Source organism: Trachypithecus francoisi, unplaced genomic scaffold, assembly GCF_009764315.1.
Source record: "Trachypithecus francoisi isolate TF-2019V2 unplaced genomic scaffold, Tfra_2.0 Lachesis_group8, whole genome shotgun sequence".
NCBI lineage: Eukaryota > Metazoa > Chordata > Mammalia > Primates > Cercopithecidae > Trachypithecus > Trachypithecus francoisi.
Genome location: NW_022681473.1, coordinates 54,466,713 through 54,493,431, shown reverse-complemented (window position 1 = coordinate 54,493,431; position 26,719 = coordinate 54,466,713). Strand labels below are relative to the sequence as shown.

General features: G+C 43.5%; 2 protein-coding genes and 1 non-coding gene across 3 annotated transcripts; 1 reads left to right on the top strand and 2 right to left on the bottom strand.

The window, feature by feature from the left end:
* Nucleotides 1-12,868: 12,868 nt before the first annotated feature.
* On the bottom strand, nucleotides 12,869-24,943 carry EIF4G2 (eukaryotic translation initiation factor 4 gamma 2). Its single transcript, XM_033207119.1, has 23 exons — nucleotides 24,804-24,943; nucleotides 24,531-24,541; nucleotides 23,071-23,197; nucleotides 22,635-22,700; nucleotides 21,745-21,885; nucleotides 20,821-20,923; nucleotides 20,223-20,354; nucleotides 20,075-20,141; nucleotides 19,837-19,988; nucleotides 19,410-19,520; nucleotides 19,141-19,224; nucleotides 18,964-19,062; nucleotides 18,233-18,374; nucleotides 17,978-18,138; nucleotides 17,517-17,630; nucleotides 16,797-16,922; nucleotides 16,549-16,653; nucleotides 16,250-16,465; nucleotides 15,908-16,166; nucleotides 15,376-15,580; nucleotides 15,043-15,254; nucleotides 14,830-14,951; nucleotides 12,869-13,700 (listed from the first exon to the last, which is right to left on the bottom strand). The coding sequence occupies exons 1-23, from the start codon at nucleotides 24,941-24,943 to the stop codon at nucleotides 13,635-13,637; spliced, it is 2,961 nt and encodes a 986-aa protein (XP_033063010.1). The 3' UTR covers nucleotides 12,869-13,634.
* On the bottom strand, nucleotides 17,323-17,464 carry LOC117081911. The gene has a single exon (XR_004436375.1). It is a non-coding gene; the product is annotated as a small nucleolar RNA SNORD97 (small nucleolar RNA).
* Nucleotides 23,204-24,622, top strand: LOC117080374 (translation initiation factor IF-2-like). Its single transcript, XM_033205365.1, has one exon. The coding sequence runs from the start codon at nucleotides 23,593-23,595 to the stop codon at nucleotides 24,319-24,321; it is 729 nt and encodes a 242-aa protein (XP_033061256.1). The 5' UTR covers nucleotides 23,204-23,592; the 3' UTR covers nucleotides 24,322-24,622.
* Nucleotides 24,944-26,719: the final 1,776 nt, after the last annotated feature.

Sequence of the window (26,719 nt, the reverse complement as noted above, 5' to 3'; positions counted from 1 at the left end):
TGTGTGTGCCTGTGCCTAGGTGCAGACACGCTCCTTAATTATCTCACCTCCTGCTGCTTCCAGCTTGGAGTGGAAGCTAAAGCTATCAGGCCAAGGAGGTGGGAGAAGGGAGCACCACCATATTCCTTGGCCAGAAGCAACTGTGAGGGACAAATGCTGGGGCTCATTTAATGGATTTAAAACCTTGTTTCCACAGCCTGCAACCTTCTTGTTGGTTCTAGCTGAACTCTGGCATGGGAACTATGCACTATATGCACTATGCACTATAATTTCTGAAATTATAGAAATTTCAGAACTTGGGTTCCCACCCTTTTGATCCTCCAGGAAGACTTGGGACCCTCCCTTCTGGAATCTCATATTGCAAACAGCTGATCTTGTTAAAAACTCCTATTCAAGGCAGCTCAGAAGTTCTCAGTAGTCACATGAGCTGACAGTGTGCTCCCCATGTCAGCCGTGGTGTGGCTGGTAGGCCCTTGTTCCTGTGGCAGGGATGACAAATGCCTTATAGTTATTTGGCTCTAGACAAAGGGGTTGGAGCATGAGGAAAGGGTTGGCCTTTGCAAAGAGCTGAGTCCCTTCATCCACACAAAAGGAAATCATGGGTCAGTGCAATTACTGGCAAGTCAGTAGCTTAGATGGTAGGAAGATACAGGGGATGGAGTTGCTTCTCAATGAAGTGGAAGCTGAGGCCCAGGGTCACCGTGGCTGGGAAGGCAGTACAGTCCTTGGTGGTCAGCAATGGGGCCTGGGCAGATTAGGTTGGATATCAGGGCTCGTCAGATTTTAATGGGCTAATTACCTACAGTTTCTGATTCAGTGAGTCAGGAGTGAGACCAGACATTCTGCATTTCTAACCGGCTTTCAGGTGAAACGAATCCAAAGACTACACTTCGAGCCGGGAGGTTGTATAGCATTACAAATGTGCCCTTTCTGGGAGAACACCCTCAATTTTTCTTTCATTGAGGCTTAAAAGCCTGACAAAGCAATTTCATCAGCTAGGGGTGGGGTGTGGAGAAGCAGATGTTACCAGGGGAAGGAGGAATGAGTGAGAGGAGGCTTAGGGAGGACACGATGTGAAACGGCTGTGGTGGAAAGCGGGAAGGTGAGCATACCGAGGAGGTGGTGAAGTCCAACGGCACAATTTTTTTTTTTTTTTTGGTTATACTTTAAGTTCTAGGGTACATGTGCACAACATGCAGGTTTGTTACATATGTATACATGTGCCATGTTGGTGTGCTGCACCCATTAACTCATCATTTGCATTAGGTATATCTCCTAGTGCTATCCCTCCTCCCTGCCCCCTCCCCACAACAGGACCTGGTGTGTGATGTTCCCCTTCCTGTGTCCAAGTGATCTCATTGTTCAATTCCCACCTATGAATGAGAGCATGCGGTATTTGGTTTTCTGTTCTTGCAATAGTTTGCTGAGAATGATGGTTTCCAGCTGCATCCATGTCCCTACAAAGGACACGAGCTCATCCTTTTTTATGGCTGCATAGTATTCCATGGTGTATATGTGCCACATTTTCTTAATCCAGTCTGTCACAGATGGACATTTGGGTTGATTCCAAGTCTTTGCTATTGTGAATACTGCTGCAATAAACATATGTGTGCATGTGTCTATAGCAGCTGATTTATAATCCTTTGGGTATATATCCAGTAATGGGATGACTGGGTCAAATGGTATTTCTAGTTCTAGATCCTTGAGGAATCGCCACACTGTTTTCCACAGTGGTTGAACTAGTTTACAGTCCCACCAACAGTGTAAAAGTGTTCCTATTTCTCCACATCCTCTCCAGCACCTGTTTCCTGATTTTTTAATGATTGCCATTCTAACTGGTGTGAGATGTTATCTCATTGTGGTTTTGATTTGCATTTCTCTGATGGCAAGTGATGATGAGCATTTTTTCATGTGTCTGTTGGCTGTATGAATGTCTTCTTTTGAGAAGTGTCTGTTCATATCCTTTGACACTTTTTGATGGGGTTGTTTGTTTTTTTCTTGTAAATTTGTTTGAGTTCTTTGTAGGTTCTGGATATTAGCCCTTTGTGAGATGAGTAGATTGCAAAAATCTTCTCCCATTGTGTAGGTTGCCTGTTCACTCTGATGGTAGTTTCTTTTGCTGTGCAGAAGCTCTTTAGTTTAATTAGATCCCATTTGTCAATGTTGGCTTTTGTTGAACGGCACAAATTTTAAAGGACCTGGGCCTTCAGAAGAAAGGAGAGGTGGCCAGAAAGCAGAGTAGACACTGGCCATGCCAAGGCCATTGGGCATGAGACGAAAGGCAGCAGGGGAAGTGATGATGTCACGGGACAGCCAGGTTTCCTTTAGAGCAAGAGGATGACAGCACTGTCCAGAGAAGAGACTGAGGATGTGGGAAATTTCCTGCTGATAGACCGTGAGGCCCAGAGGGTATGCAGGAAGGGTTGGGGAGGGGTGAGGGAGGGAGAATTGGGAGACATTAGCAGGTGTATGGAGAAGTCAGCATGAGGTCCAGGTCCATACTGGGGCCCTTAGACTTCCTGTGGGCTGAGGCAGGGCTGAAGCAGCCTGGGAAGACAAGTAACCAGTTCTGACGGCACAGAGTAGGGCCACTGGGGATGCTCTTCCCTGCATTCGGGTGATGCACTGATCCTTTTCTGGAGGCACGAGGGAGGGGCAGTAAAACTTCAGGAGAGGCGTCACTCCTGGGACAGGAAGCCGGGGTGCCCCTCTCCAGGGCCCAGGTGTCTCAGCCATGGAGTGGAAGCCCCATGCACGCGACCTTGTCTCTCCAGGTCATGTTGTTATGGATGCTGCCTTTTTAGAGCAATGTGGTCAGACAATGCTGTCCCTACGCACTGGTGACTTGGTGGTTACAGCTCAGCATTTCCAAAGATAAAGCAATAGTTGTGGGGTTTTTTGTTTGTTTGTTTTTTGAGACGGAGTCTCACTCTGTTGCCCAGGCTGGAGTGCAATGGCACGCTCTAGGCTCACTCAACCTCTGCCTCCTGGGTTCAAGCGATTCTCTTGCCTCAGCCTCCTGAGTAGCTGGGAGCACGATGCCCAGTTAATTTTTTGTATTTTTAGTAGAAATGAGATTTCGCCATGTTGGCCAGTCTGGTCGCAGACTCCTGACCTCAGGTGATCCACCCCCCTCGGCCTCCCAAAGTGCTGGGATTACAGGTGTGAGCCACCGCACCCGGCCAATAGCTGTGTCTTGAGCTTCAAATATCATAGATGCCTAAGTATAAGGTGTCCTGAATATAACGTGACCCCATGCCCACTGTAAAGGTTCTCTCTCTCCACCCAAAAGATTTTTCACTAACTTAAACTTATAAACTTTGGGGATGTAGATGAAATAGTTCAGTGTCTACTAATAATACTTATTAAATTTAAAATGTGTGTAAAATCACACATTCATAAAATGTTGAGAACAAGTGCTTTCCTCCATTCATATTCCATAAAATAATTTCACTCAAATTTATCACAGAATCTTTGTCCATTGTTGTACTTGAGCCATTTTCGGAATCATCTAACAGTTTTTAGGAGAATGTTGCCTTCCTACCCATCATGTTGTTTGAGGTCCAGGACTTGAGAGTCCTTGGCTCTGTTGCTGATTGTGTTGTCCTGAGCTGCCAGCACTCATCTGCATCGCGTTAGGACAACTGGCCTTCCCATCTGTCCCGTAAGTGGGCTTTTCCCATCTTCATTTAATGTACGGCTCTTTCTTTTTTGTGTGAGAGAAGTTCTCGCTCTGTCAGCCAGGCTGGGGTGCAGTAGTGAGATTATTGCTCACTGCAGCTTCGACCTCCTGGGCTCAAGCGATCCTCCTGCCTCCCCTCCCTACCAGCTAGGACCATAGGAACACAGCATTATGCCTGTCTAACTTTTAAAATTTTGGGGAGACAGGGTCTCACCATGTTGCCCAGGCTGCTCTCAAACCCCTGACTTCAAGTGATTCTCCTGCCTCAGCCTCCCAAAGCAGTGGGATTTCAGGCATAAGCCACTGTGCCCAGGCTAATGTACCACTTTTTAAAACAAGCTTTAAAATGCTTGTTTATAACTTTTGCAAACTCTTGAGATTTTACAACCATGTCCCCAGGAATAACAACTAAATCTGTATTCAATTTCTTTCACACCAAGCCTCTCAAAGGCCTCTATAAACATCAAAAACTAGCTATTGATTGGGATCACTTCAGGTTAATGTGTCATCCCCAAACTGTACATTGTTGTCCAAGCAAATGTAATTGACAGGGCCTCATGTAATTGGAAATTGTCAAGCAATTATCGTGTGTCAATTAAAACTAATAAAAGTAAAAAACATAAATAAAACAAACAACACATGTATAAGATATGTATTCTAAAAATTACACAATGATGAAAAAAACATCAAAGAAGACGCAGGCTTGGCACAGTGGCTCACACGTGTAATCCCAACACTTTGGGAGGTCAAGGTGGGAGGATCGCTTGAGCTCAGGAGTTCAATACCAGCCTGGGCAACATGGCAAAATCCCATCTCTACAAAGAATACAAAAAATTAGCCAGATGTGGTGGCGTGTGCCTGTAGTCCCAGCTACTTGGGGGCTGAGGCAGGAGGATCACTTGAGCCTGGGAAGCAGAGGTTGTGGTGAGCTGAGATGGCACCACTGCACTACAGCCTGGGTGACAAAGTCAGACCCTGTCTCAAAAAAAAAAAAAAGTCTTAAATAAAGAGATTTATCATGTTCATGGATTGGAAGACTCAACATAGTAAAGATGTTTCTCTACAAAAAAAAAAAAAAAAAAAAAAAGGAAAAGAAAACTGTTATAGCTAAAATGTCAGGCTTCTTTTCAAGGGGATAAAAACTGCAGGTATTGGCCAGGCACAGAGAAACACGCCTGTAATCCCAGCACTTTGGGAGTCTGAGGGGGGTGGATCACTTGAACCCAGGAGTTCCAGACCACCCTGGGCAACATGGAAGACCCCGTCTCTACAAAAAATGAGCCAGGCATGGTGGCCCACCTATAGTCCCAGCTACTTGAGAGGCTGAGGTGGGAGAATCATTTGACCCCAAGAGGTTGAGGCTTCAGTAAGCTGAGATTGTGCCACTGCTCTCCAGCCTGAGCAACAGAATGTGACCCTGTCTCCACACAAAATAAAAGCAAAACAAAACAAAACCTGCAGGTATTTATACGTTGCCACATTTTGTTTTATTTCCCCCATCTTTGGAAATCAGCTCCAATTTTGACTGCTGTAATAGAAAAAATGCAGGCTTTAGAGTTATTCGAACTCTAAATCCTAGCTCTTCCTCTGACAAATGATGTGACTTTGAACAATGGCTCCATCCCCCTCAGCTTCAGTTTCCTACTGTTTAAATTGGGATAACAATGTCTACATCCCAAGACTGTTCTGAGAATAATATAGTCAGAGTTCAAAAAGGTTAGTCTTTTTTTCCCACTGATTTTTTTAAAGAGCTTTTTGTGGTTAACCCTTTATTGTGCACATGGCAAATATTTTAATTTATCCTTTATAACATTTTGGGACAAACAGATTAATAGGCAAATCTGTCAACATTTCCCTTCATGGTTTCTGGATAAGTATATTTTTTTCACAAAGAAATAGATGTTCCATGAAGTTAAAGCTTAGGCATCAGGGTCCCTCACTTGCCTGGGCCTCTTCCAAGGCTGCACCTAATTTTTCATTTGTGATTTTGTTTCCTTTTTCCTAAAGAGACGCCCGCCCCACCCCCACCCCCACGCCCCACCTGGCAAATATAAACTTCAGGCCCCACAGAATCTGGAACTTCCCCAAGTAACATGCTTAGAAAAGTCACCTCACCCTAGTCCAGGCACGGTGACTCACGCCTGTAATCCCAGCACTTTGGGAGGCTGAGGCGGGCAGATCACCTGAGGTTAGGAGTTCAAGACCAACCTGACCAACATGGCAAAACCCCGTCTCTACTAAAAAATACAAAAATTAGCTGGACATTGTGATGGGTGCCTGTAATCCCAGCTACTCGGGAGGCTGAGGCAGGGAGAATTGCTTGAACCTAGGAGGCGGAGGTTTCAGTCAGCCGAGGTCAGGCCATTATACTCCAGCCTAGAAGAAAGAGGGAGACTCTGTCTCAAAAAAAAGAAAAGAAAAGAAAAGAAAAGAAAAAGAAAAGTCACCTCACCCCAAATTATGAAAAATTTTAATATGCTTAGCTTTATATCTTTTCTTTTGACTTATTTTCTAATTTTTTAGTACTAAAGTTGATTACTAATTTTCTTCAAAGCATTTTTCTCAGCACAAAATAGAGCTCCACGGCTCATTCATTTACTCATCTTATTTACTAGCTCGTCCAAGCCCTTCCCTCACCTTTCTGCACCCAGCTGAGTTGTGAAGCAGCTGGTGGTTTCTGGAGAGGAGAGAGGAAGGGACAGAGCTGGAGGGCACGGTGGCCCTGGATGGAAGTGATGGTGCTGGGGTTGGGGGCAATGTATTAGTTTCCTAGGACTACCGTAATGAAGTAGCACAAACGAGGTGGCTTGAACCACAAAAACGTATTCTCTCATTGTTCTGGAGACTAGAAGTCCAAAATCAAGGTGTCAGCAGAGCATCAGAAGGCTCTAGAGAGGATCTGTCCACTTCTGTCTCCTAGCTGCTAGCATTGCTGGCAAACTTTGGCAGTCCTTAGCTTGTAGAGGCATCACTCCAATCTCTGCCCCTGTCATCATGTGGCGTTCACCCTGCATGTCTGTGTGCCACTTCTCTTATTATAAGGACACCATTATATCAGATTAGGGCCCCCTCTAAGGACTTGATTACATCTGCAAAGACCTTTATTTCCAAATAGGAAGGTCACATTCACTGGTACCTGGAGTTAGGACATCAGCATATATCTCTGGGGGCTGGGGACATAATTCAACCCATGACAGAAGGATTAGGGGCTGATTCTTCCTCACCTCAGGTCCTACGCCCCAACCCTCAGAAGTGCCTGTCCCTCACTGCGCTCATTCCACCTTGGTTACACTTCCAAGCATGAGGGGCTCATTGCCTCTGCAACGGGCCCTTTACTTTCTCTCCTCAGTTTCTGTCCCCCACCCCAACATGCATTTTGGTATATCTGGTATAAACACTGGCTCCTGAGTTACAGTGTAGGGTTTGAATCACCACCCCATGACTTAATAGATATGTGGCCCAGTACTTAAAAAGAGCATGCATGATATGGTGTGGCTCTGTGTCCTCACCCAAATCTCATTTCATCTCAAATTGTAATCCCCATAATCCCCATGTGTCGAGGGAGGGACCTGGTGGGAGGTGATTCAATCTTGGGGGCGGCTTCCCTCATGCTGTTCTCATGATAGGGAGTTCTCACAAGGAGATCTGATGGTTTTATAAGTGTTTGACAGTTCCTCCTTCACACTCTTTCTCTCGTTGCCTTGTGAGAAACGTGCCTGCTTCCCCTTCACTTTCTCCTGTGATTGCAAGTTTCCTGAAGCCTCCCCAAACATGTGGAACTGTAAGTCAATTAAATCTCTTTTTTAAAGAAAGAAATTACCAAGTCTCAGGTATTTCTTTATAGCAGTGTGAAAACAGCCTAATACAATGCAGAAAAGGCGTTCATAACTACTTGCCAAATACATGAAAGATCTTGGGCAGGTGCTTTGCTTCTCTGAGCCTCAGTTTGGGGCTCAGATATGGGGATAGTGAACGGGGATAGTGAAGCACCTGCCTCAAGGATGTTGGGATGACTACCCTGATACACTTGGTGCAGCCTGACATATGCCAACTCCTCATAACATTAGTCACAGTAATCATAATATGTCCTAGCAGAGCTCAGGATGCAGTGCAGGCACTGGCTGGTCTTAATGAAGATTGATACTAACAAATGATAAAAAGCAATCCTCCAAAGACGGCCCATCTCACTCAGCATAAAAGCCAAAGTCCTTACTGGGTCTGACTAGTTCTCTGCATTGACCAGCGCCCTTCTCCCCAGCCTCAAACCCCCTTGCCCTCTGCTTGGCCAGATTGTTCCTCAGACAGGCCAGGGGCGTTCCCAATCTCAGGGCCTCCAGCTTGGCATCCCCTCTGCCAGGAATGCTCTTCCTCCAGATGGCTGTGGAGTTCATTCCCTGGCATCTCTTAGATCTTTGCTCAAAGGCCACCTCCTCCTGAGGCCATGCCAGAACCCCGTCTTTCAAGCAGCACTCACTCTACTCCCTAGCCCTTATTCTGCATCTCTACATACAGCACTTTTTACTGCCTGGCACTGTACGTGTGTTGATTTACTGTCTCTCTGCTATCACCCAGAAAGTTTGTTCCAAAAGAAGACTGTCTCATTACTGTTACATCTCTGGCCCTGGAGTAGCCCCTGGCAAATATGTACTCAGTACATATTTGCGAGACGCATGGGCTTGTAGAACAGTTCCACAGCTGTCCATCACTGCTGTTCCATACCTAGCGATGCGGCCCTTCGAAACGCACCGGAGAGCTAGGCAGACCAAGGATAATTTCACAGGTAAGTCCAATAGAGCCTGGGAAGGTGCAGCGATTGGCCTAGGCTCCCAGAACTGATGACCGGGGAAGCTGGGGCCTGCGCTCTGCTCTGTTCCGCGTGCTGCGCAGCTGACCAGAGCACCTCTAGAGGAGCCATTGCTCATTTACCAGTCACATCGTCGTGTCATGCAACGCTGACAGCAGACCAAACCCAGGGCAACATTCTCATTCTCCCTCTCCATGAGCGTGACCGGTGGGTCTCGGTCTTGCCTCCGCGTGGGCTGTACAGGACAACGGCCAGAGCCTTGCAACCCCACCCCCCTTCCAGGGGTGGTCTCCCGGCAGCCCGGCAGAGGGCGCTGTGGGACAGCGTTGCTGATCGGTTGGGGACCTGGGTCCAGCTCAGCGCCCTACGCTCCTGCTGGGTCAGGACGGGCGAGGGCAGGGCTGCGGGGCGGGGCAGGCTGTGGGACTTCAATGTCCTGTGTCCGCGACTCTCTGCCCTGTGCTCAGGTGTCTCCTCGTCCAGGGCTCTTGCATATTCTTGGAGAGCTTTGCTTGGAAAATTGTCTCTTAAGCTAGTGAGAAAGTGACTCGTTTTTGGTTTGCATGAGGCTATGGTTCCAGAGTTAGAAAGGGAGGGAGTGTTGGTTTGCAGGAAAGAGTTTAGGGATGAATATTGAGTTTGAAGTGCTTGTGGCACATTCAGAAAAATTGTCCAGGGGCTGGTTGGATGTGCGAGTTTGACATTCTGGAAAGGAGTTTGGACTCAAGATACAGATGTCATCAGCGGTTAGCTGGTAATCGGATCCTCAGAAGTGAATGACCGTGTTGAAGAAGGGAGGCAGAACAGCGACATTCAGGGACCAGGTGACAAAGAGGGCTTTTAAAGGAGACTGAGAAGCTGGGAGAAAAACAAAGTAGGGAAGAGGAAAGTCAACTGGTGAATGCTTTTGATTGATCAAATAAGACTGAGCTATACCCTTCAATTAGATCTAGCCAGTGATCTTGTTAGTTCAGAAGATGGAAGCAGTTCTCCTAGGGAGGAATCTTAGAAAGGCTACTGAGAGGGTGACATTCATATCTATTAGGCTGCTATATGGGATGCTCTCCCTATTGACTTTCACATGTTAACTTGTCTAGCTCTCATGACAATCCTTAAGTATTAACCCTGTACAGTTTTTTTAATTTTGTTTTTGTTTTTTAAATTTTTGAGACAGAGTCTTGCTCTGTCTCCCAGGCTGGAGTGCAGTGACACCATCATAGTTCACTGCAGCCGCAAACTCTTGGGCTCAAGCAATCCTCCCACCTCAGCCTTCAGAGTAGCTGGAACTACAGCTGCATGTTAGCCACATTTTCATTCATTCATTCGAGACAGGGTCTCCCTTTGTTGCCCAGGCTGGAGTGTAGTGATGCGATCATGGCTCACTGCAGCCTCGACCTCCTGGCCTCAGGTGATCCTCCCACCTCAGCCTCCTGAGTAGCTGGGACTGCAGGTGTATGCCACCACACCCAGCAAAGTTTTCTTTCTTTCTTTTTTTTTTTTTGTAGACACGGAGTTTCCCCACGTTGCCCAAGCTAAATTTTCTAAAATAATTTCTAAAATAAGACTCAGATAAAAAAAATCTTACCTAAGATCACCCTGCTTGTAAGTGGTAGAGATTAACCCTAGATCGATCTACAACTTGAGTCTGAGGTCTTTCCACTACTTCTTTCCTCTATGTCCACATCCTGCCATGTAGGGTAATTTTATTAATTCATGATTTGGTTGAACAAATATTTGAGTGTTTACTGGGCACTGTTCTGGATACTGGGAATGCAGCAGTGAAAAAAACTGGCAAATACTTCATGCTGTTCACATTCTAGCAGGAATCAGATATAAACATGCAGTATATCATGTAATGAGACATGGAGATACAAAAAGAGGGATGAGGATGTGCTTAGAGTTTTAAAAATATATGTGAATTTTTTTCCTGCCCCTTATGATCTGCAAGAGGTTATCAGAATTGACAATGAGGACTTTACTAATAAAGTGACGTTTGAGCCAAGACCTGAGGAAGGGGAGAAAGCCAGTCATCCAGTTATCCAGAAGAAAGGAGGAACATAAAACTTCCAAGGTAAGAAGATGCTTGGCATGTCCTAGGAGCAGCAAGGCCAGTGTGGTGGGAGCAGAAGGATTAAGTGCCAGCAGTAGGAAATTAGATCAGAGAAACAGGTCATGGGGCAACGATGGGGAGAGGGGTAAGGAAATCAGATGCAGGGCGATGTAGACCAAATTAAATATTTTGACATAAAAATCCCACTAGGTGGGAAGCCATTTGGTGGGTTTAGAGCCAAGTGGTGCTGTGTTGAGAAGACAAAATGGAGGCGAGGGCTAAGCAGGAAGGCCAGTTCAGGCTACTGTGGTACCTAGGTGAGAAATGAGGGTGGTGGTTGAAGAAGCAAGTTGTTCAATTTCTAAAATGTTTGGAATGCAATCAACATGAATTGATGCTAGACTGGATGCAGAGTATGACAGCAACTGAGAAAGTATTGAGATCAGGCATCTCCCACTGGAAACTGAAAAGCAAGAAAAAGGAGGTGTCCTGGGAACAAGTTAACACTTTCAAGGAATGAGTCCAACTTGTCAAATGCTGCCTACAGGAGGATCAAAACCTACTAGATATATGGAGTTACTGGTGACCCTGAGAAAATTTTGGTGTGGGGAACCTGGGGAGTGAAGCCCTATTGAGGCTTGAGAATGGGGAAAATTGGACAACTTTCAATTTTGCAGTATATAAAGGAAACAAATTGGGGGCAGTAAAGATGTGCAATCTTATTTTGAAGTCACCATGAAGTGAATGAAAATTAGTCACTACATGCTGATACTAAAGACCTTGGCCATTGTGCAAGGTACATCCCAATTATATCCAAATACTGCCGTTTCACAGTATGGTAGGTTATAAAGTACACTGTTAGGTGTCTTTAGAACAAGGTAGCAGCAGTATTATACATTCTCTACAGGTTATTGAGTAGCTCTTGACACATATGGGGTGGGAAGATTAAAGCATGATTCTGTAAGCAATAACAAACCACTACGCACTGGGTTTAGTTCTTTTTTTATTGAGACAGAGTTTCGCTCTTGTTGCTTAGCTGGAGTGCAATGGTGCCATCTTGACTCATCGCAACCTCCGCCTCCCAGGTTCAAGTGATTCTCCTGCCTCAGCCTCCCGAGTCACTGGGATTGCAGGCATGCACCACCACGCCCGACTAATTTTGTATTTTTCTGGAAGAGTACAGGGTTTCTCCATGTTGGCCAGCCTGGTCTCGAACTCCAACCTCAGGTCATCCACCCAAAGTGGCCTCCTAAAGTGATAGATTACAGGTGCAAGCCACCGCACCCGGCCCAAGTTTAGTTCTAACACTTCCTTTAGTCTGATACCCTGGCTGAATTGGGGAAATTCCAGCAATACAAGGAATTGAATAGCTGATCCACCTAACCACTTGCTCCTTTTGCTAGGTTAAAAATTAGTTTTCTCCCCTTGGTGGGGAAAGTTGGGCAGAGAAACAACTTACAGCTCTTTTAAAATCTCAAGTAGGTTCATACAAATCTCTGCTTAGCCTCAATTTTGCTGTACTCAAAGTACTCACCAAAAGCTTGACTTGTTGCCGTAACGCAAGGTTTAGCTTCCCTGGCCCAAGTAAGACACAAACACATTGATTGGCTCTGCCCACCACCCGTAGGAGCATGTGCAGGCAGCCTCTTCTGACTTCAAGGTTCTCATGGGTTCAGCAGTGTGACGGTCTGCCTTGAGGGTCTCCCCCATCACCAACAGGTTGTTCTTCGGTGTTGACATCAACCAGAACTCCAGTAGCACACTTCAAGAGCCCCCATCCATGCCAATGTTAGAAGTAACCCTAGGATTGTCAGAATGTTCCAGGGCTGGAGGGAAATCCTTTATATGTGCTTTTGGAAAACATGCAGAGGTTTAAGTTGAATCAAAAGTCAATTTTATTGGGATGATGGGATTTTTCCAGAGGAAGCAGGGATCTTCCTGGACATTCAGAGGCAGCTACTTGGGATGATGCTTGCAGGACAGCTAAGCTTATCCAGACATCATCATGTATTTCCGTCTGACAAAAGATAAATATCACCAAATTGTAGTTGCTATGTGTAGCCATGTTCCTCCACATTCATGAGACTTGTAATCTTTGATTATAAAAATCATTTATATTGGTTTTAGTAACGCAAAGGAAAAATAACCACCTTAATTAAATCTTGGGTCTCATCATGAAGAGTCTAAAACTTCCTTCTGGAACTCAGGCTTGTACAGCAGAAAAACAAACATTTGAAAGTCCGTAAGTCAAACTAAGGTGGGTCTCCTATACCTCAACAACAAAGCTGACTATTCTCCCAGACTGTCGATGCCATTTACAGCCACACATCACTACATCAAGTATCACAATGTTTATTGATAGATACAAGTATATAAAATCAGGGCATGAACATGACTTGATAAATTAAGTAGACTTAATTTCAATACTATAATAGGAGGGACCAATTCAAATTCTCACCATTTGTTTCACACCCACAAAAACCACTTCAAGGGCATTAACGATCTCTCAAAACTGATCAGTTTTGTGCAAGTAAACCATGTTTCTTTTAAAAAAACTTGTGCACTTGCCCAGGCTCAAGGATATTAAAATCTAGCACATAAAGCCCATTACTAGAGGTAGAAATACAGGCAATATACTATTACGGCAACAACCATCAATTACAGTTAAGAATTTTTCTGTAACAACCAAATGGATAATCAAATATTGCAACAACTCAAGTATTACTGAGCAAAGTGCATTTCTACAGTATTCAGTGTTGCTATTCAGTTTTCTAACTTAAAACAGCCTATGATAACTGGCAGCAAAGAAGGTCCTTGCAATAGACTGCCTCTGCTTGAGAACTTATGATGTAATTATTGCATGCTGCTAATATACTATCTAAACATTAAAGATACTCCTAAAATATTTGATGGTAGACTATGATTAAGACATTACACTACAAAAAAACCTTATGCAGAAGAAAATCCTAACTGACGTGCTTCTGCTTTAAATATTGTGAAAACATTACAGCGGAATGAATTTTCGCAGTGGTTAGGTCAAATGCAGTTACATCATAGCAACAGTATGTTTTGCACAATTTAAGGCTTTGGCTGGTTCTTTAGTCAGCTTCTTCCTCTGATTCTTCTTCTTCAGCAGTTTCTAGCCAGGTTAGCCACTGATTCACCTATAAATTAAGATTTGTAACTTAAAATAGTTCACAATATAAATGGAAATCCATCCAAAAAGTTTTAGGTGGTACTACAGTTTTAGAATATGAAACAAGGACATCCTTACAACAATTTGTATATTAAGTTATACAAACAGTGGTTTATTATCCAGATTTGGGACAACACAGAGCTAGATATAATCCTGCAAGGATGAGCCTCATGAATCTAGTTTATAATCAGTAGTAAAAAGGTAGTAAGATGCGCTGTAGGACCAATGTTTCTCAAAGCCTGGGCCCCCTGGAAAACTAGTAGCATGAAAATCACCTGGATTTTGTACACAGACCTACTGAACAAGAATCTCTGGGATTAGACCTGGAACCTACTTTTAAACTGCTCTTCAGGTGATTAATGCATTCACTGTGATTTGAGAATGCCCTGATGTTCCTCCCCTAGGGCTACAACTTCATTCAGTAAGACACAATTAAATTGTGAGAAATCAAAAGCATCTTTTCTTTTTTAAAAAATAAATATATATTTAAACTGTTCTTTTCTTTTTTTGAGACACAGTCTTACTCTGTTGCCCAGGCCAGAGTGCAGTGTTGTAATCTCAGCTCACTGCAACCTCTGCCTCCTGGGCTCAAGACATCCTCCCGAGTAGCTGGGACCAGGACCATAGGAACATGTCACCATGTCTGGCTAATTTTTTGTATTTTTTAAAGACAGGGTTTCAACTCTGCTGCCCAGGCTGGTCTTGAACTCCTGAGTTCAAGTGATCCTCCCACCTCGGCCTCTTAAAAGTGCCAGGATTACAGGCATAAGCCACGTGCCCAGCTACAATTTCCTCTTTGCTGACGTTTTTTAAAAAGCTTAAATCGAAACTTGTACAGTCACTCCCATCTATATAAGTAGCTATACTCCTTGAAAAATCTGTTAGCTACCTCTAACATCTTATACACCACTAGAACTGATTCACTGTGTAGCTTTACTTAATCATAGCTTTAAACAGTGCAGAATGAAATGTATGGGTGAAGACAAACTACTAACTAGGACTATCTCGCCTGTATTTCAGTTGAAAAAGGCTCTAAACTTGAAGTTAATACCAAGCAAAATGAAATAAGCAGACCAAATTTTTAACAAAAGACTTACCTGGAACAAAGCCTTGCCTTTTCCCGGAAACTCTTGGGTTATATCTTCTTTCCAAGCCAAGAAAGCTTCTTCTTCAATAATTTCCATATCATAGAAGTGCACAAAAAAGCGAAGTAACATGCCTTTAAAAAAAATTAAAAAGTAGTAAGCCCATTATTTAGTGTGCTGTTTAAGACTTGCCCCATACCATTCCTCCGATACAAGTCCCTTCACCTTTTGGGAAGTTGCTGTTATAGCAGTGCACCTGAAGAGCATACAGGGCGCTGACTTGTAGATCAACGTGATCATGAAGAAATTTCTGCATTACTGGCTTGAAAGAAAGAAGTAGTTGTTTTTCCTGCTCTAACTGTTCTTTGGAAGGAGCAGAGGATGAATCTGTTTCATCGCTGGGGGGGTTTACTTCACTAGAAATGTACTGTAAGAAGCTGGACAGAAAGAGGTCTTGTTAGAACCCAACAGTGAGTTTTCTTGCTTAGTCTCCTGCCTTGTAGACATTCTTTTCTAGTACATGAAACATTACTACATGTAGAAAACCATTCGTCTTACCTAGTCATTAAGATGTTCACAAATCCTTTATCTACATGAAGTTTGGGAGAGATGTTATCTTTAATCCATTTATATATGGTTTGAGGGGATGGATCCAACTTTATTTGCTTCAACAGTTCCTTCTCCAGTTTGAGGAGTGGGAATAAGAAACTCAGTCCCTTTCCTTCCAAAATCTCCAACATGCGGTCCTTATTCTGATCAATTTCTGAAGAGACAAAGCCACTTGCATCATCTAAAAGTTCATTTTACCAAGTTGTCCTGTCCAGAGAACAGAACTTCACAAATGATGTCCCCAAGTATACAAGATCCATGTAGAATAGAGAACCAACCCAGCAAATGAAAAAACTCAATATATGGATCAAATGAAAGTAGTTTAATCATAAATCTTTTTACTGGTAAGATATGCAGTAATGTTTACCATTATCTGAGCAGGACAATCAGACCGTCTGACCTACATAAATCCGTTTGAGGTACTAAAAATCTCTAAATGTAATATTAAAAAAACAAAACAAACAAGTCAGCATTCTCTTACCTGGGAGCATTTTCTGCATATTGACCTTGCTTTGTTGAAAAAGTTCTGTTAACCATTCTCGATCTTGTAATTTAGCTAATTGCTGAAGACAAAGTAGGAAGAGAGGAAAATGGGTGCCACTTTCTAGTGGTTGAGCTAGTTCTGAAATGCTCACCAGCTCTGAAATGATGGCACGAGCTGCAAACTGTGCTAAATATGATTTCACCAAGGGGATGTCAACCTCCAGTTTGGGACACTGGTCCAATACATTCAGGAAAGCCTTAGAAGAAATATACAACAGTTTATCAGTTCTCAAATTTGAGTGGTAAGAGTTCTTACCACACAATCAGTAAAGTGTCCTACCTGCATGAAGTTGTCACTTGTGGCTATCCCTTCCTGTTTGAGTAAACTGATCAAAGAACTTGCTTTTTCTTTATCTTCATCACTTCTATCTAGTGACAGGATGATTACTTTGCTTAACATCTCAGGAAGAAAGTGTTTAGGAGCCCTCATTTCTCTTACACCATTGACAGCCTCATTTGCATTTCCACTATTTAGATATTCAGTCACAACAGTTTCCTGTGAAGAACACAAGTATCTTTAATGTTTTCTCTATCTCAAATATAGGCTGATTACACTAAAATGGGATATTTGAAACTTACAGTTAGTTTAAGTAGTTCTTCCTTTGATGGTGGTGGCTTTTTGCTGGTCTTGGCAGGCTTTTCCTGGATAAGTGGTGGATTAGTTTTGAGACCAAGCTGAGGTGTCTAAAAAACAAGCAATGACAAGACATTTTTTAAAAGAAGGAATATAGTTAGGGGGAAGAACATACTAAATTTAGAAAAAAAAAGTCTTCAGTCATCTTTAGAAAATAATGGAACAGAAAATGCTATCACACTATGGTCTGTACCTGTCCCAGAGGTGGTGTTTGAGTGCGTGGTGGTTGTGCACTAGGAGGAATCATAGTTATCTGGGGCTGAAGCTTTGGCACTTGATTTTTATTCATTAGGAAAGACTGAGCAGGCCTCAGGCTAATCTGGAATTGAAAACAAATCAAAATATAACTAAATTAATAACATGCAGTTGGTGAACATATTAAATACAACATCTAAAATCCGATACAAACATGACAGAATCTAGGGAAACATTAAGCTTTTTAAAAAATTAAAGAAGGCACTCCACATTAACAGGTTTAATTTTTGACAAAAAAATTAAAGATCTGATGATGCATACAGTAGTAAGATACTATTATAAATCTTACATTTATGAGAATTCTCTTAGAATTAGCATGACTAAAATATTCAAATAAAAAACTGCAAATTTAACCAGTTTAGAAAATTCCTTGTTTTATCCTTAAATCACCCTACTTACAAAGAAAGAAACCACAATATCTTGACAACCATTTTCCTTGCTCTAACTAATAGACTTTAGCAGACTTGCCCTCATATCTCATAATCTTCACTCACAGGACGCTGGACATTCAAAGAAAGAAAAGTAAGTACAGAAAAGAGAGAAAAATGTAAAGAACTCCAGCATTAAGTCCTCTTAATAACGCGTCTTTTTATAATCATCGGGCAATAAATTTCTGAATTGACAAACTACGGTATATAAATAACATAGGCAAATGTACCTCATCTGCATTAAGCTGTCCTTTCTTAGAAAACCGAGGTGGCATATCCTTCGACTGTCCTTGCAGCTGGGATAAGAGTCCCTGACTCTGGTTATGGTAGAGCTGGCTTAGCCCCTATTTCAGAAGAGAAAGAAACTCTAGATAAAAAGGGGTCCACAAATTATGGTAATCAAGTACCAAAAGGGATGAGCCAAGCCAAAAAGAACGTTAATTGAATCTGCTCAGAGAAAGTAAAAGATGAAACAGGTAAGAATAAAAATCTAACCTGTCAAATAAAGTGATGCCATTTTACTAATACTTTACTAATCTTAAGGATAAACATTTTAGTTTGAAATAAATGTTGCAGATATGGTTTAGAAAACATGCACACTCCTAAAATATTTTCATGTTTTAACAGCAAATGAAATCACATATATTGCAGAATTTAACACTTACTGCCTAAACACTCAAATATTACTTACCTGGCTTTTCATAAACTTGCCTCCCATCTCTCCAAACTGCGACTGTGTGGGAGGCATGATGTGTCCCCCATGGCCATTGAACAGTTGATTTGAACGATGACGTCCCATGGTGGGTGAAAATCTATCCTGGATAACTCCTGGACCAGTACCAATTCCGCTACCTTAAAATACATATATGGACAACTCTCAAAACTCTACTGACAAAGTTACACTGATTTTTCAGCTTAATGAAACCATTGTTTTTTTCAAAATTACCTGGCATTTGTCCAAACATGTCTGCAAGTCCTCCAAGTGGGTCCCTATCTATTTTCATCCTGGGTGGCATGAACGGTCCCTCCAGGAAGAAGTCACTTCTCATCCCTTGAGCCATAGGAGCAGGAATAAACACCCCTAGATCCTTTAGAAATGAAGTGAATAAGCACTTTTTGTCTCTGGACCCTATTTCACTTAAAACTAAAATTTTTGCAACTGGGGGGGAAACCTAGAATATTAAACCGTAATTTATGCTATTTCTGTAAATAGTTTCTTCCAAAAAATGGCAGACAAGGCTGGGCATGGTGGCTCACACCTGTAATCCCAGCACTTTGGGAGGCCCAAGCCTTGGTTTGCATGAGGTCAGGAGTTCAAGACAAGCCTGGCCAACATTGGTAGAACCATCTCTACTAAAAATACAAAAAATTAGTGGGTTGTGGTGGCACACGCCTATAGTCCCAGCTACTGGGGAGGCTGAGGCAGGAGAATCGCTTGAACCTGGGAGGCAGAGGTTGCAGTGAATCAAGAATGTGCCACTGCCCTCCAGCCTGGGTGACAGTGTGAAATTCCGTCTCAAAAAATAAAAAAATAAAAATGGAAGACAAGACACTAAAAACATTAAGCTCCACCACTAAGATGAGACAGACCCCTCAAGTGTTCGGGGTGGGTAGGGAGGAATACCATACTACTCTACAAACACAAAGTCTATGTGACAAAACAAAACCCAATCTTACTTTTACTGCATCTTGACGGATTTGATTGATCGTCTTTGGTCCATTGTCAAGAAAAGCCTTGCGAGGAACCCAATGGTGTTCTCGCAACTCTACGGTATCCTTTAATTGAAAAATATATTTCAATATTCCTAAACCAAAAACTCAGCTTACCAACACATTTAAAGAAACCAGTTTTACCTGCAGCAGGAAACGAATCCTCGCTGGCAATTCCTTACTTAACATCAAGGAGCACATTCGGGCAAAGTACTGATCCATTAAGGACTGATAAGAGAAGAATACATTCATTGGAAGAGCTGAAGCAAATGTGTTCAATTTACAGCTTTTAAGACTTCTAGATTACAACCCAGTTAATGGCTAAATATGGCAATCCCCTATGATGTCACAAAAATAAATAGCTTGATTTAAAGACAAACTACTTGTACTGCTTCCATCAGCTACACACATACCTTGGCTCGTTCATGGTCTAATCTAGGTCCCACTGTCCTCATTATCTGACAGAGGCACTCCAAATCCTCTCCCATATCTTTGAGTTGGACTCTCTTCTTCTTTTCCAAAAGCTACAAAAATAAAATGCCATGGTGACACAATTTTACAGTTACTCTGGTTTAGGCATAGTACTTTCCCTTTACGTTTGCATTGACTCATTCACAGTTCCTACAGAATCTAGTATAGTGCTTTCTACCAACCTGATCAGTTCTAACCCTACATTTTGTCAAACACCACATATTTCAAATTATTCTTCTGTGTTTGGTAAATTTTGTTGCCCATTTGTATTTAACTAGTCAACCTCCCTCTCAGATAAATAATTGACTCATTTCCCCTAAATAATGATTGACTACATTCACCTAAGCCTAACTTCCCCATCACACTTACTGTTTTGATGCACTTATGAAGGATAGATTCGTGAATAAGATCAAGCTTGCCAAGCTCTCCAATGAATTTGATGTTTCCCAACATCTTGATCTTAGCAATGGCTCTCTGTTCCTCCTCCTCGGGGAGGAGGGGATTTTCACGCTTATCATAGACTGAAAAAAGTAACAATGAAGTAAGACAACATTCAGAATTAAGCGGAAAATATACACTACTACTTAGTATCAACTCTAAGTCTTACCATCAACATTTCTAGTTCGGTTTTCAAATTCATCTTGTAATTTGGAAATTAGGAGGCGTCTGAATGTCTGGGAAAAAAGACATTTGTCATGCCTTAAGGAAATTGTTCAAGTCAACTTTAAAACAAGCAAACAAAAACTACCACTTACGGTGCTTTGCTTCTGTCCTGGTTGACCCTCTGCTGCTGGGCCATCAAAGTTTGGTGCATCTTCTGCCAATCGCAGACATAGCTGAGCATACAGTGAGCTATACTTTGGCTCTTCTAGGGCTTTGTCCACAATCTACAGAACATGTCATTGCTTAAACTAAATACGAATACTACTTCCAAGAACCCTTCCTTTAGGAAAAATACAACCACCTAAATGTTAGCTATTACACTGTACCAAAAATGTCCAGTTATACAGTTCTCATCTAGTCACATCCATCTCCAGGGAGTCAGAAAATGGCATGGATAGCAAAACTTTCAAGTCTACATAAACTGTCATACAATGCATTTCCCAAGACCAAAATATGGTGTTTTCCACAAAAGAGCTTGCTAAGCACCACCATTTATCTCTTCAAGCATAGCATTAACATTTACCTCTTCAATCTAATGCTACTGAAGTCAGTGGTTCTTTCTAATCACTATCAGTATTCAAAAATCACAACTCAGGGTTTTAAGTAGTAATCCAAGTGTAAAAAAACACAACTTGAGTTTGTTAAACAGTTCCCTCTCCCTTTTGAGTTAAGCCAATATTTAAAACTTACCAGCAATATGACCCCTTTAAGGATGAGTTTAGACTCTACACCCACATTGAGGAGCTCAAGGCATAGCTTGTCAAACTTTTCAGGAGTAAGCTTATTTAGTATGCTGGAGAAAAAGGAATTACATTTTAAGTGTTAGCTAATACACAGAATTTGAATTGAAAAACTGCTTTTAAATTATACTGATTTTTCTTCCACTTGCTCCCTTTAATAATCAAGACATGTTTTCTTACTCATCTAAAACCAAAAGAATGCTGAAATAAACCTGTTATTTTAATTACAATGATTTGAATTAGATAGGGGGGTTCCCAGCTGTTTGACAAGAATCCTTTCTCACTTTCTCAAGGTTAGAGTGCAAAGATCTCATTATCAAGGCTAGACCATGAACTAAGACCATTATATTCCCTGCTTCACTGGCTTAAATAACATAGCACTTCCCTTAGCCAAGGCAAATGCTAGCACAACAGGATCATGGATTGCAATCCAATGGCTGAAAGCAACCGTTAGGACCAAAAATACGACGTTCAAGATACATTTTTCTTTTTTTTGAGACAGTCTTGCTCCGTCACCCAGGCTGGAGTGCAGTGGTGTGATCTTGGCTCACTGAAACCTCCATGTGTAGGGTATTCAAGTGATTCTCCTGCCTCAGCCTCTTTAGTAGCTGGAACAACAGGCGCCTGCCACTACACTCGGCTAATTTTTGTATTTTTAGTAGAGATGGGGTTTCAACACGTTGGCCAGGCTGGTCTTGAACTCCTGACCTCAAGTGATCTGCCCACCTTGGCCTCCCAAAGTGTTGGGATTACAGGCGTGAGCCACAGTGCCTGGCTAGTTCAAGGTACCCTTGCCTTCTTAGTAGTACAGCATACACACCAAACACAGCTAATCCATACTATTTCCCATCTCTTAACAGACCTTCCAACTTACCCTCTTACTTTCCTGAAGATTGCATCATGTCGTTCTTTTTCGTTTGCGGAGTTGTTTGCTGCGGAGTTGTCATCTCGTCTAGTGCTTCGTGCAGGAATCCATTTCTGAGCGTTTTGCCCTGGGGTTTTCCCCAGGAACTCGCTAATAAAAATCAGCAATAACACTTATTTTCACACAACAAATGTTAAACATCATAAATTCTCTCAAATACAAAAAGTAATTTAGGCTTTCCCGACTTCCCCTCCCAAAAAGCCAACTCTGGAGATCAATGGTTCTGTAACAGTAGTGTGCATCAGAATCACCTGAAGGGCTTGTTAAGACAGATTGCTGGGCCCACCCAATTTCTGCTTTCATTGGTTTGGGGTGGGGCCTAAGAATTTGCATGTCTAGTATATATTCCCAGTATCAACGCTATGGATCCAGGAACCACATTTTGAAAATTAGCATTTTTTTTTAAAGAGATAGGGTCTTGCTGTGTTGCCCAGGCTGATCTCAAACTCCTGGGCTCAAGCGATCCTCCCACCTTTGCCTCCCAAAGTTGTTCGGCTGCCAATTAACACTTTCTAATGTTTTACTGACCATGTTGCGTGTGTACCATTTTACTAATACCAATTAGTAGGAATAATAGCTACTGATTTCAGAAAAAAACATTAGTAAAAATAACCCACAGAATAAGAAAAAAAATAAGTTTGAGAATCTCAACTCATTTAGATAATTTGGCTAAGGAATAATCAAGAGCTGATATTCTATATTTAGGATACCCAACAGAAACCATGCCCCTTAAGATTAGGAGTCTTGATGGCTATTGCCTTAATTACACCATCACATGAGAAAGACTTTTAACTTAATTTGTTAAATAAAGCTCCGTTTTTTTTATATGTTTACCACACCTGTTGCCAGCAGTCTTGGGATAGTGCTGAGGTGCACCCCTACTTCCTCCTCCGCCCGAAGAAGCACTATTTAAAAGAAAAAAACTTTTTTGTTTACTGTATCCCAACTATGTCTCACTCAAAAAGGATAAACCATCTATTTTGTGTCTGCTTTTCTTGTAGAGATGGGGGTCTCGCTATTTTGCCCAGACTGTAGCCAGGTCTGTATTTTAGTGTTCGTATGTTATGCTACAAATGAACACTAAACTGGGACCCAAAGGAAAGGCAAATACTTCATTTTATTCTTCAGATGGCAGTTCTTAGAAGGCTGTCAATGAAAACTTAAGAACTTTTCAAATGAAAATTGCAACCCATTAAGTCGGAATTATTTGCTATGGTATCTAAGTTTTGGGACTGGCCTTTTCAAAAGGATTCCCCAAAATCAATCTAGACATACCTGAAACGAGAAGCACCCCCTTCTGCAATCGCACTCTCCACTTTGGCGGCTTGACAACGAAGAATCTTCAAAAGAATAATATTAATAGATGGGGTGGGGAAGGGAGGGGATGGGAGAAATGAAATACCTGGAACGAGAAAGAGCACCAAAATTAGACACTGCTAACTAACATACAGATCTATAAACCTTCATTCAATTATAACATATTTCAGATCCTGGCACTGTCACTGCATTGCAGATCTGTAAGACTAACCTAGGATGTACTCAAGACACAAATAGACAATTACATTTTGTTGAGCCACCTGGAAATTCCCCGGTGTTCAAGGATGCAAAGAGACTTCGTAGAACACAAGAGTATTTCAAACGGCTCAGAACGAATCTTTTGAAAAAGCCACATTCTACTGTCTTTAAAACTGAGCACTGATATCAATAGAAAAATCTAACTATAGACACGAGCAACATCACGTGGAAAATGTCTGCCCTAGGAATTTTTACTGCCTCGACGAGGAGGCCAGCGACTGCATGAGGTCTCTCCGAAAGCTCTTCAGCAGTTTTCCCCTGTCCACCCTTTCGCCTCCTCCCCGTGGAGAGCTCGTGGAAAGACGCGCGAGAGTGGGCCGGGTGTACGGGGCTAGCACTCGCAAGCGGAAGACCTGGGCTACAACATGGCAGCAGGAACCTCCGCCCCGTTTTTCCCTTCCTGGGAACAAAAGAGCGGAGCATTCCTCCCACCCAGGCGCAAGTAAGGGAAGTGCTTCCGACAACCTCCCCGCGAGGCCGCGGGTCGCTCGGCTGGGAGGAGCAGCTGAGGCCGCCCCCGCCGGCCCGGCGCCCAGCTCTTTGTTCTCCAGGCAGGAAGGCGGCCTCCTGGCCACCCGCCACCTCCAAACAGGCCCCCTCCTGCCCCATAAATCCCCCCGGGACAACCGCCCCGCCACGGCCTCCTCCGCTGACAAAAGGAGCAGAAATCATCTCTCTCTCTCTTCCTCCCCTCAAAGGGCAGCCCCGCCGACTCCAGGCCCTACACACCTCCCAGCCGGGAGGCCGGGCTCTGGGACGCCTGCGGTTCCCTGGTCCCGTGCCAACGGCCGGGCCCTCCCTGCCGACCCGCGTGCCTCCCGCCTCGGCGCTCGCGGTCCGAGCCGCGCTCCCTCGCCGGCCGAGCACACCCGTGCCTCGGTCCGCCACAGCCTCGGCCCCGCAGGGGTCAGCTATCCGGCCATGACTGCACGGCAGTCTGGCCAACACTGACGTTTTCCTTTTACTCCGTCAGCAACGGGAAGAGATAACAAAGGCCAAGACTTTCCAGGTGCCTAAAACGCAGAGGAAATGCTAAAAAAGGGTCGCCCCACCCGGCTCCGCCTGCGGCCGCCATTTTGTACCACTCGAGAAGAAGCGGCCAGGGACGGCGGCCATTTTAGAGCGCTCCACTCGGCGGCGGCGGCGGCGGCTCCACTCACCTTCACCAAGAACTCAGCAGCTGCTACCGCAGCTGCCTCCTCAGGATCCGGTCGTCGGGGATAGGGAAGGGAGGGGAAAGGGGAACGGAAAACAAAAAAAAGGGGAGGGAAGGGGAAGGAAGGAGTCGGGGACGGCCTGAAACTCAGCTCAGAGGAGTCACTGCTGCAGCCGCCACCCGGTACCCACTGCCACCTCCATAGAGCTCCGACTCACTGCTGGCTCTGAGGCGTGTCTGAAGCCGAACTTATCACTCTTGGGACAGCCGAACCCACCAGAGCCGCCCCGAATGGCTCCTTCGCCGCCCAATCAGCGGCCCGGTTGCCGTCTGCCACCAATCCGCGCAGGGCAACGGGGAGGAGCCACAGGGCTGAGCTCGGTTGCGGCGCAGCCCCGCCGCAGTGCGCAAAGCCATATTCGCGAAGTCTCTGAGGCTGAGCCGGTGGCGTAAGGGGCTCCTTTCGCTGCCGAGATGTGGGCTGCGTGCGTAAAGCCGGAGAGCCCTTTTGAGTCTGCGTTGGTGTGGCTGCTGCTTCTTGTTCCAGTCCCTTTGTTCACTGAGTCGATATCCCATGCTCCAGTTGTATCATCCCCTTTTCTCCCGACCTCGTTTTCTCACCGGGAATATGGGAAGAAAACGCACCCTTACCTCCCCGGAGCCGTGTGCGTGGCGAGTGAGCATTGCTTTTCTTGGCGCCCCTTGGAGCTGTGGTTGCCCTCGCGTGCCTGGCTTCTCCAGGGGCCGGCCCGTTGGGTTGAGGCCTGGCGCCCCCGGGCGCAGCGCCTGGGGCACTACCCAGTTCCAGGTCCTCGGCTTCGGCAGCCTTAGGGAACCCAGAGCGTAGTGGGGAGGAGGCGAGACGTGCGCCCTGATGCGAAAGGAGAGCTTCATTTAGTTCCTTATTGGCCCACCCCCTGCAGAGTGAATGAGAAAGGGATGAAAGTAAGGGGTTGATTGTCTTTCTTTGTACCGGACACAAGAAGCAGCTTTTCCCATAGGAATGTCCCGCTGGCGGTCACCGAGGAAAACACCCTGTGTGTCAGACTTCCGCGGGTGTTTGGAGGATTTCAAATTGCTGGCTCCTGGGTTTGTTTTGTTCTGTTTTTCAAGTGCACGTTAAACATTGTCAGTTGTGTATTTTCATTTTATTTAGGGTCCACCATAAGAAATAGGATTAGGCTTTTCAAAGCCAGCAAGTTGAACTTTGTATACTTCTCAGGTAATGTATTGATGGGTACCGTATTCCATCGTTTGCGACACTGTAACTACACTAAAATGGAGTCATACTTCCATAAACTTAAACAATAAAAATGTCCCATCTCCATTTTAACATGTAGTACTTTCACAGTGTATAGTCAAAGGCAAGAATGTGTGTGTTTTAACATGAATGACTTTTAAAGAAAGTGTTCAGTAAGAGGCAGGATTTTCAAAGACCCAAACTTAACCTTTGATGTGTCAAAACAGCTCTTGGTATTAGAGCACCTGGTCCTTAATACAATTTTCAGGAAAATTGCAGTTTTTCCTACGACATTTAAATGTGATAATAGAAGGCTGTGGTGTGGCTCTACAGGTTTCTAACACAATTCCAGCATCTGTAGATCTTTGCTATAGAATAAAGTCAGCATTCCCCACCTTACTGTTACTACACTTATTGCTATTAAATCAATTTTACTTGAACTTTAAAACTTGGAAGAGATATTCTAAAAAAAATAAACTTTTGGGGTGGTGGTGGTGGTGCAAGTTTTGTTTTAAATACAAGAGGTTTCACTGTAATTTTTGGACCCTTCTAGCTTCATGATAACACCAGAATAATGTTTCTTTATAATTTCTGTAGGGCCTTAAGGTTTGGAAAAATGCATTAGTATATGTGATATTTTTATATAACAGGTTTACATTCCATATATCTGATGATGAACGAATACATTAGTTTACTAGGAAGAGTAGTATTCAAAAACTATTGTCTAGACTTCAAAGAGAATATTCACCTAGCCCTAAAAGTCGGATGTTCTTATAATTAAGACACTTAAAATTCAGTAATTAAAAATTTAAAAAAAGGTTTTACTTAATATTTTATTTAATTTTTGCTAATTGTGAACCCTTTTGGTATGGGCTTTGCAGATATGAGTTTATGTGAGAAATTGACCTGGAAGGGAGTAACCTAAGGTAGAAAGAGTCAAAATACTGATAAAA